The 10979-nt window shown below is 44.5% G+C and overlaps 2 protein-coding genes across 2 annotated transcripts in view; both read right to left on the bottom strand.

Moving 5' to 3' along the window:
* Nucleotides 1–384: 384 nt before the first annotated feature.
* LOC136950321 (uncharacterized) overlaps nt 385–10979 on the bottom strand; it is a 156738-nt gene continuing 146143 nt past the window's right edge. Inside the window, exon 5 of the mRNA XM_067244593.1 lies at nt 385–652. Within this exon, the coding sequence (XP_067100694.1) occupies nt 552–652 (101 nt within the window). The 3' untranslated portion in view covers nt 385–551. The remainder of the gene's footprint in view (nt 653–10979) is intronic.
* Nucleotides 8700–10979, bottom strand: part of LOC136950320 (protein HEG homolog 1-like) — a 108173-nt gene continuing 105893 nt past the window's right edge. Inside the window, exons 18-19 of the mRNA XM_067244592.1 lie at nt 10518–10734; nt 8700–9853 (exon numbers count right to left, since the gene is read on the bottom strand). Coding sequence (XP_067100693.1) covers nt 9755–9853; nt 10518–10734 — 316 coding nt within the window. The 3' untranslated portion in view covers nt 8700–9754. The remainder of the gene's footprint in view (nt 9854–10517; nt 10735–10979) is intronic.

Genomic DNA, 10979 nt, shown 5'->3' with positions numbered 1-10979 from the left:
CAGGGACGGTTTGGTGGACTCCCCTGTCTGTCAGTTGTGCGCTGGTCTCTCCGTTTCGGAGAGGCGGCTGCGCTACGATTTCTTTCAGGTGGAGGAGCCCCTCGAGGATGTGGTCTCTGCTCTGCTCTTCGACCAGGAGAGTTCAGAGTTTGAGGATCACCTCGAGGCGGCTAATGAGGCGCAACCGTCTGGGCGGGATCTTACTTTGGAGGCTTTCTTCCCAGACGCATTGCGATCGACCTCTGAGGTAAAAGGTAACGTGTTGAGCTCAGCCTCAGAGGATGATGAAGGATTCATATATCTATGTGTCTATTCCAATATGTAATGATGGTATTCAATGACACAAATCTGTGTTCTAGAAAGAGTGGTCTGGAGTCGCAGAGGTCCGATAATATCAGCTTTAATGCAGCAGTTGGAAATCAACAAGTACAGAGCTCTGGAGTTGTCTAAGTTTCCCTACCCGCAACAGAGTTTGGGCTGGTTCACGAAGTCCAACTCGCTATCTGTCCCTCCCCAGCATATATTTATACAGTGCAATTGAAACACAAGTATCAAAAAGGGTTGAGCTTGTTCTCTCGTGCATCAGGGAGTTGTTCTTGCCTACGCGTCCCACCTGCTCGGGTGCCGTCTCCACCCGGTTTCAAAGTTGTTTCTGAAAATGAAGAGATAGAGACACAAAGAACAGCCTGCTTCCCACACTCAGTGTGAGACCCAATGTTTAAGCCTGGCCACACTTCTAAGTTCATAACTTTAATAAGCACAATGCATAACTTTAATAAGCACAATATATTCTTTAATGACCAGGAGCCGGCTCCCGCCCCTACCGTCTCCTCTGCGTTGTCTTGCAGAGCCGACTTCCCTGCTGTCATAGCAAAGGCAGCGGCAATCATGGGCGTTCCCCTGCCGGCCTCTCGGATGAGGACCCTTGGGATGTTGGCCCCATGCTAAACGCATGAGAGCCTCAAAACCCTTGTGCCTGACTGGCTAACGCGCCGGTCAAGACGCTTCTCACGTTCACGACAGTGAATGGTCTGGGAGAGGCAGTGAAATCGGGTCCCCCGCCCCTTGAACCGTCGCTTGTGGCGTACTTGAGGCTTTGATTCGGTAACGAGGCCAACGTGCTGCCAGGCCCATGGCTGACAAGGCCCCCTTGTCACATACCCCCTCCCCCCCAGGAGCAAAGCCGGGCCCAGCAGGAGAGGCCCAGAGAGAGTGGAGGCAGGAGATGCCATCGGCATTGCCGTGTTGGGCCCCGGACCGGTGACGGACATTGTACAAGAAGTCCTGGAGGGAGAAAACACACCTGGTGATGCGAGCGTTGGTGTCTTTGGCCCTTGCCAATCCACTGCAATGGGGCATGATCCGTGATCAAAGTGAAGTGGCAACCCAGTAGATAGTAACGGAGTACCTGGACCGCCCACTTGATGGCGAGGGCCTCTCGTTCTACCACCGCGTACTTCCTCTCTGCGGGAGTCAGCTTTTTACTGATGAACAGAACAGGGTGTTCCTCTCCCTCAAACTGTGATAGGACCGCACCAAGGCCCGTATCCGATACGTTGGTCTGGACAACGAAAGGCTTCGAGAAGTCTGGGTTACGCAGCACTGGTTCAGTCGTCAGGGCCCTCTTTAACCTTTGGAACGCTTGCTCCGTTGTCTGCCGTCCACTTGACCTGCTCTGGCATGGTCTTCTTGGTAAGGTCAGAGAGAGGGGCGGCTTCTGCAGAGTACCCGGGTACGAATCGACGATAGTACCTGGCTAAGCCCAGGAATGCTCGAACCCAGTCTGTCTATCAGTTCATCAACCCGAGGCATGGGGTAGTGGTCAAAGGCGGAAACCTCATTCAGCCTGCGGTAGTCATTGCAGAACCGCCAGGATCCGTCCGGCTTGGGGACCATTACAACTGGGCTGGACCAAGGGCTGCGGGACTCCTCAATGATGCCCAGGTTTCTCATACGGACCACCTCTTCTTCAACCGCTTTCCGCCGGGCCTCTGGTATGGGATATGGCCGTAGCTGAACGGTTATCCCGGGGGTCGTGTTGATGTTGTGTTGGATGAGTGTGGTGCGGCCCGGACTTTCCAAGAACACGTCGTGATGTTGGCTGATTAGCTCTCGAAGGTCTTGGCGCTGGCTTGGGGACAAGTCGTCACCGAGAGGCACGAGGAGCTGTGGGGAAGTGACGGTGGCAGATAGGACGGGGTCTTCCTCGCCTTCCCATTCCTTCAGCAGATTGACATGGTAGACCTGGTTTTCCCGTCGTCTTCCCTCTTGTCTCACCCTGTAGTTGACCGAGCTAAGTCTCTCGGCGATGATGTATGGGCCCCTCCAGGCGGCCAAGAACTTGCTCCGGGCGTCTGGAACCATCACCATCACCTTATCCCCTGGAGCAAAGACGCGTAGGCGGGCCTGTCTGTTATACGCTCTCCTCTGGGCCATCTGGGCCTGCTCCATATGTTCCCTCACAAGAGGGAGCACTCTCTGCACCCGGTCTTCCATGGCTCTCACATGGTCAAAGGTGGTGAGACAGGGGGAAGGCTGTTGTTCCCAGGTCTCCCTCGCCAAGTCCAGGAGGCCACAGGATCGTCGGCCATACACCAGTTTGAACGGGGAGAACCCAGTGGAAGCCTGGGGAACCTCCCGGACGGCAAAGAAGACGTATGGGAGCATTAGATCCCAGTCTCTCCCATCTTCGTCCTCCACTCGTCGGAGCAGTCGTTTCATGGTTTGGTTGAACCTCTCCACAAGGCCGAGGGAGGGGCCCCATGATATCCAACCCGATCCGCTGAAACGGAACATCTATGATGGGGAGTGGTACCAATGGTGCTGGAGGTGGTCGCCGAGGTGCAGTGCGCTGACAAACTGGGCATTGTCTACAGTGTCGTTCTACGTCCCCTCTCATGCCGGGCCAAACAAAGCGGTCACGGATCTTCTCCAGGGTGTTAGCCACTCCCAGATGTCCACCCAGAGGGTGGCCATGGGCCATCCTGAGCACCGCTGGAACTTTGGGTCTGGCTAAGACCAGCAGATCCACTTGCTCACCTCTGCGTATCGTGTTCTGCTAAAGGAGGCCATTCCGTACCAGGAAGTAGGTATCTGGTAGCCGGCCACCTCCCTGTCGGTCTCCCTCGACAACCTGGACATGTCCCCAACAGTGTTTCGGGTTCTGGTCTTCCCGCTGTTCCCTCCTCAGGGAGCCCCCACCGCCTGGAAGCGAAAACACAGACAAGGGGTGTGAGACGTCTGGAGGCTCACCTTCTGCGTCGGCTTTGGTCTCCTCTTGACCCAAGCAGGCAGGAAGAGGAGGGCTTGTTAACACTTTTTGGTAGGGTTGGTGAGGCGGGGCCCTCTTCTTCCTCCGGGGCCTCGCTTTGGCAGGTGATAGGGTCCCCAGGTCTGGCCAGTCGCGCCCCAGGAGGAGGGAAACTGGAAGGCCTGGGACAACGCCTACTGTTAGGTCTCGGACCTGTGCCACAGTCCCCTGGATCTTCAGCGTTGTGGCAGGGACGTGATGGACGTCTCCATGTACACACACAACGGGAAGAGTGCCTTCGGTGCGGTATTGAGGGTTCAGCACAGAGGGGTGCACCAGGGATATAGAGCTCCCTGTATCCAGCAGGGCCTCTACGGTCCTTCCTCCCACCTTTACCGGCCAGGTTGGTGCTTTGGGCCATGCCGAGCCGTGTACTGCACACCCAACCTGCAATGGTTTTTCCCTGGACAGGTTGGTGTTCAAGCCTGGGTCTGTAGGCATGGGCTCGTCCCAGGCAGTGGGTGCCCGGGAGGCTGGGGCCGGCCCTGGACGGGGCCAATGTTCTCTCCGATTGACCGGAGGGGGCCCCTTGAGGTTGGGGAGGAAAGGCGCAGCTTCCCAGTCCCTTTTCCGAGCGACTGGGATGGTCCGGAAAACCTCCGCCTTTTTGACAGCCACCGCCAGCTCCTGTAGGTTGGATGGGGTGTGTATGCTGGCCATGCGGCGTTCGTCGGGCCCCAAGGTTCCAGGAGCTACCTCCTGGAAATGAGTCTCTGCCGGTTGGGATGTCTGAATTGTAGAATTGCATGACAACACGTTTTATTTATTTGAATGAAACAGTCAGGAACATTAAATAACGTTAGCCCCATTGCCAATAAACTAGGCTAAATCATCACACATTCTACCTATGCTCTTGCGTTAGCAAGATAAACTAGTTTACAGTCTAGGTGTTTTCGCTATCTAGCTGTTGTTGCATTCCTTGCAAATCAGCGTTAATAAAATGCAGATGAGCTAGAGTCTAGCTAACATTGACTAGACGGGCATGATGTACCGTAGCGTAGAAGATCCATGTGCAGTTTGACCCTCGACACATTTGTGCGAATCATTTTACCAAGGACGTTTAGAAAACCTGGGACAATGTACAGCAGGATTTGTTGCTGTTGCTGAAAAGAGCTGCGTTCCGACCTTATGTTCATCACAACCGCAAGCTGTTGTATGATTTTGTCGGTAACCGTTGAGGTGAAGGTAAAGGTGACTTTTTCAAAACTTACCGTTTTACAGCGACATTTTTTTATTGAGATTTACATAGGAAAGAGGTTCACTGTATGTCCATTTTACCCACTGAACTGTCGTTATTCAACTGTGAGCCCTTTAACCCTTGTGCTGCCTTCGGGTCACATGACCCAAAGGTTCATAACGAACCATCGTTGTGTTTACCCAATTTCACCCATTCAAAAACAAATACATTTACATTTATTCATTTAGCAGACTCTTTTATCCAAAGCGACTTCCAAGAGAGAGCTTTACAAAGTGCATAGGTCACTGATCATAACAACAAGATAGCCACAAAAACATTGCGAGTAGCCAAAACATGAAGCACACATTGTGAACAACCAAAGTAAGTGCCAAAGGGAAGAACCATAAGAGCATGTAGTTACAATTACAACAAGTTACAATTAAACAACATGAATCGCTATAAGTGCAAGTGTACCTGTGGAAAAAAAAACAAGCAACAATAATAAAACCAATATATCACAGCGAGTAATCTTTTTTTTTTAAACAGTTACCACTAACCACAAGAGCAACAAGTCTCTAAGCAAGAGTCATTGTGATCCTTGAGGAAACTAACATCGGGTCAAGCGAACCATTCCTAAGTACCGTTGTACTCCCGGAACAAGTGCGTCTTGAGCCTTTTTAATAAAATAACAAATAAAAATAATTTTCTTTTAACTTTCGCAATGTGGGGGGTCTGTTTTTGCACGCGGTAAAGTTGTCACAATACGACGGTGGGTCACAATGACTGATGGGTCGGAATGACCCGAAGATAGCACAAGGGTTAAGTAAACTCTTCTCCCGTTTTCACCCTGGACGGCTCTCTGTGTCACAGTAGCTGCCTGACCAGGAGGAAACCCTTTGTATTTAATACATCAGCAGGTGTGTCCTCTGTGCCTTGTGAGATTGTCTCGCTCGGGGTATATCTGGCCTCGCTCGCTCTGCCTAAACCTAACGTGGGTGCGAGTAAAGGTCTTTGCACACTGGACGCGTTTAATTCGCAAATGAATAATAATTTTATTAATTCATATTTATTTATATTTATCTAGTCAAAGTAAGCTTTCACACTAGAGACGTTATTTCTCTGAGCGATTTTGCGGTAATTATTTTTTTAAACCAAGGTCAGTTTTTCTGAGGTTTTGCATCGACATGTACACATCTGACCAATCAAAACGCATACTGTTGATTACATCACATAATCAAACTATCAAACTACTTCTCAGCACCCAGTTTTATATGATACAAAAGAAAATAACTACAAGGACAACGAGTTTAAAGACAACATATGGAGAGGAATAGCACAGGAGCTTCAGTGTGACGATTGGTGTGTGTATATCAAGCTTCAAATGTAAAACGTATTTGTTTAAACTTCCAACTACACTAGATAATGTTAAAGCTAGCTAACTATAACAATCTTATCTTCTTCATGACATAAAAGGGCTTTGGAAAATTATTTTCATATTGTTTGTTTTCTGTCTCAGATTCTATTCATTAAAAGAAGCACCAGCTGATCATCGCTTGATGTTGAGTCCATTGTTGTTTTTTCCTGTGGCGCGAATCATTTTAGAACCTTAATAATTTTTTCGCAAAATCGCGTTTTGAGGTGCGTCATACATTTTTTGAAATATTCAATAGAATTATTTATTTGTGTCCCGTCCAGTGTGCAAAGACCTTAAGGGACACAATACGCTTGTTTGATTGTCAGGTGGCTGAGCGTTTAAGGAATCGGGCTAGTAATCTGAAGGTTGTCAGTTCGATGCCTGGTCATGCCAAAATGACGTGTCCTTGGGCAAGGCACTAGCCTCGGGGGAATGTCCCTGTACTTACTGTAAGTCGCTCTGGATAAGATGGTCTGCTAAATGACTAAATGTAAATGTAATTGGTGCAAATGGTCCCCATCTGTAGATTATTATATATTTTTTAACTTTTTAATGATACAGCACAATTTTATCATTGATGGCAAATTATTTTGCGGACCCCATTTTGAGAACAACTGAGAGAGCCAGGCACTGTTGAAGTCCACCCGTGTATTGCTCAACTCAAAGACATGCTGTGCCCTGAGTGATGCTGTTCTCGCCGTTTAGATTATCTGTTCGCATTTGCGAAATTAATAGGCCTATAAAGTAAACAGTTGTTAGGCCTATAAGGTAAACAGCTTTCGATGACAGTCATTGATGGGAGTTAGATGGCTGAGTGGTGAGGGAGTCAGGCTAGTAATCTGAAGGTTACCAGTTCGATTCCCAGCCGTGCCAAATGACGTTGTGTCCTAGGGCAAGGCACTTCACCCTACTTGCTTCGGGGGGAATGTCCCTGTACTTACTGTAAGTCGCTCTGTATAAGAGCGTCTACTAAATGACTAAATGTAAAATGTAAATGTAATGTCATTAAAAAGAAGCAGACCCTGGAAAAAATTGCCTCAAGCTAAAAGTACAAGTCAAAGCAAACGGGATCGACTTAGGTATAAGCACTACAGCTTAACAAACAATGTTAGTTTCCACCAGGATCACAATGACTCTTATTGAGAGACTTGTTGCTCTTGTTGGTTAGTTGTAACTGATTTAAAATTATTGTACTCGCTGTGAAATATATTATTGTTGCTTGCTTTCTACAGGTACACTCTTGCACTTTTGAGGTTCATGTTGTTAAATTGTAACTTGTTCAACTACATGCTCTTATGGTTCTTGCCTTGTTCTTGGCACTTATTTGGTTTTTCACAATGTATGCTTCATGTTTTGGCTACCCGCAATGTTTGGAGCTATCTCGTTATGATCAGTGACCTATGCACTTTTGTAAAGCTCTCTCTTGGAAGTCGCTTTGGATAAAAGCGTCTGCTAAATGAATAAATGTAATGGTAAACAAACTGTCAACTCAGCTTTAGTTAGCTCTAGATATCTTGTTGAAAAATAGATCTGGACAAACATGCATCTTGAATTGTAGATTTACATGACAACATTTATTTGAATGAAACACAGTCAGGAACATGAAATAACGTTCCATTGCCAATAAACTAAATCATCACACATTCTACCGATGCTAGATACAGGCAGGATACGTTAGCATTGCTAATAACTGTTAGCGACAACATCATACTACAGCTTGCGGTTGTGATGAACATAAGGTCGGAACAGCACCTCTTTTCAGCAACAGCTTTATAGCAAATCCTGCTTGACATTGTCCCAGGTTTTCAAAACTGTCCTCAATGAATTGGTTCGAGCAAATGTGTAATTGAGGGTCGATCTTCTCATAAACCAACATCACAGCCCATCGAGTGTTTGGTTCCTTAGGAACCAATCTTTGTAATTCTGTGGAAGTACACAGCGCAGCACGCAGCAAATTTTGGGGTGTGACAAAGGTACAGACCAGAGCCAAAAAAGGTGGAGGTTTTTCTAAACCGACAGTTTTACAGCTACATTTTTTTATTGTGAGATTTACATAGGAAAGAGGTGTCAATGGACTTTGAGGTTCACTGTATGTCCATTTTACCCACTGAACTGTCGTTATTCAACTGTGAAAAGGTAAATTCAGTTCTGCAATCAATGACCCCTTTAAACTAGTGGTTCTCAACCCTGGTCTTCAGGGACTGCTCTGACACCCCTGATTCAAATGAATGAGTCGTAATCTAGCTACGCAGAAGCCTGAGCCAGGTTTGAGAACCACTGCCTTAAACCATAGTTTACATGAAAAATATTGAGAGTACATTGTTATATTGACAACATGGCAAAGCATTTGTAAACATTGACACAACGACTTGTCATTCTGACATGTTCACTGACATGCATTTTTTCCTTTGAGGATTCTGAGCAGTTTACCAGCAAGTAATCTACTGTGTTGCTGTTTCTACGAGTTGTTTTCAGAAATAACTTTTGCAAAAGTTAAATAGGATTCTAAACATTTAGCAAAGCAATTGAACTTTTATTTTAAAGAAAAAGGCGGCATGAACTTGTTTAAAAAATATTAGTTCTGGTCTCGGCATTAACATTACAAGTCTCATATTGTTCTTCCAAACCTAGTTTCTCATTTGTATCATGAGGGTTACATGCACATTACTGAAATAAAATATAGAAATTCGATTTTTCTAGTGCATCTATACCATAAAATCCCAAAACATTGTTTTCTTTTACTGACAGTTAATATCATTTCATAAAAACTAATAAAAAAAACAAAGTCATGATTATTAATGAATGCAATGTTTATTTTATTTTTCGTTCGATAATGTTTACCCCCCGCTACTGAAAAATGCATTTAGAAATATTTTCCCACGAGCACTAGAGGTCACGCCAATGATTTGATGATTGAAGTACAAGTACACAAGGGGCCAGCTCCCTATTGCTGTTTCCTGAGTTTCTCTTTGAATTTCTGCCAGGTATTGCAATGCAAACTGAGTATTTATAGTCAGCGCACAGTCAATTCCACCACATAGGCCTGACTACAATTGTTACTGTTATGAAGTGCAGCTAAATTCTGCACCAGCAAGCTGATGCACTAAAGCTGCTGTAATATGCCAGGTTTACCTAGCATGAGTTGTACTTGGTTCACATGTCAAACACAAACAATCTCACATCCTTACTGGTCAATAGGACACTACACATGTATGTGCCAGCCTAATTTGTTAACATTTTGAGTACTCCAACAGTTTATGAGCCTCAGCCATACTGTGCTAATTTGTTAACATTTTGAATACTTCAAAAGTTTGAGCCTCAGTCATACTGTGCTACATGGACTTTAGGTCATGTGTGGTTCATGTGGGTCATCATTGTTCTTGTGGGTTTTCTGTCTCGACAAATGTTTTTTAATGCTTTATTCATTACATTTATCACATTTTAATAAGTTCATTTGCAAAGTGTACACAAGTTGATTTGTTGATTTTGGTAGGTACATTTGAAGGAATGTAAAGAAAATCAACTGGCAAAGGTAAAACATTGTACAATTAGACCAAACTGAAGTAAAAATGTATTCGATATTTTTTTATAAAATAAATTTGATATGTATCTTCAATTTTAAATTGGCACGCCTTCAGAAATAACTTATTCGGTCATTTAAGAAAGGTCAATTATTATAGAGATGGATCCATCATTATAGAGATTACCGTTATTAGAGGTAGTTCAGTCATTATAAAGATATGCACTTTGTGTAAGAAAGGGGAAATTGCAATACAATAGAATACAGAGTGCATTTTAGTTTAATCACAAAATCAATGTGCATGTTTATGTATTCTCTGGCCTTGGCTCCTAGTTATGGATTGTCATGCATGTAGTAAAGATTGGGCTGGCCCTGATTCTGGTTGTATGGATTCCGGTTGTATGGGTTCCTCATCTCATCTGGGTCCTGGTTCTAAACAGAATAAAATACTTTGGGATCAGTGTAAAATGATAATAAATATGATTAAATATAATACATATTTTTTCCTTCTTTGATTAGATTCACAATATATTTAAAAGTCTTTACTGTAGCTAGCTAGTTCATCTGGCACTCACTAGACCGTTATATAAAACACATGAGCGTGTTATGAGAAAATAATGCATTAAAATCTGCAAGGCTTGGAAAATTACACAATGAATTGTTGAAACTTCATATTGTTAATAGATAAAGTGTATTTCTCATTGGTGGCTAGTCTGGCTAGTAGTACAGGGTCATATGAAGGTTACCTTAGCATAGGGAAGCACAAGGAAATCAAAGTGGAACCTTTAAGCTTAGTTGGATTTTTCCTTCTGTTTATTAAATTCCAATTTTATTACTTTTGACTGAATCTGAACCAATTCTTATATTTTAAATAACCCTCATCACTGATGACAAATACACACTTTACATTCAACTTTTTCTATAATATTAAAATCAAATTTTCAAATGTAACAGACTGGTACACTATTATTTTGAGTAACACCAACACAAGCTCTGCTGTTGGGGATGCAAAGCCATTGCAATTGAACAGTTCTACACATTCCTCATCAACACTGTCACTCTAACGCTCTTCTTCTGTCACCTCCCACTCTCTTACCACTTTGTCCCTGATGATCAGAGCATGTTGGCTGCCACTCTCCGTCATCTCTAGGTTGCTACCATGATTCCAGCTATTGTTAGCCTTGGCTCTAGGAATTTGAGGTACCCTTGTGTTAGCATTAGCTTGGAAAGTGGTCATTCCCACATTGGTAGCAGGAGCTTTGGTAGGATAGGATCTTTCATAGATGTTGTTTTCAGACTTCTCCTTTGATGGTCTAAGGAAGACAAGTCACAATCATTCCACCCATTTGAGATATTTTGTACTCAGGTATGGTTAGCAGAACTAAAGGAATAGTACATACTTAGAGCTTAGAAAAATATAGGAATACCAAACATGATGATGTCAAACTATTTAGCACTGTCCAGCACAGTTTAGCACAGTTTTCATTATTTTCTAAATATGATAAATCTGTTAAACGTTCTCATTTGCTTGGTGATATCTCATCTTGGAGAAAGGGTC

The sequence above is a fragment of the Osmerus mordax genome, chromosome 10 (assembly GCF_038355195.1).
Source record: "Osmerus mordax isolate fOsmMor3 chromosome 10, fOsmMor3.pri, whole genome shotgun sequence".
In the NCBI taxonomy this organism is placed as follows: domain Eukaryota; kingdom Metazoa; phylum Chordata; class Actinopteri; order Osmeriformes; family Osmeridae; genus Osmerus; species Osmerus mordax.
The sequence above is the reverse complement of the archived record's forward strand: the minus strand, read 5'-3'. Positions and strand labels throughout refer to the sequence as shown.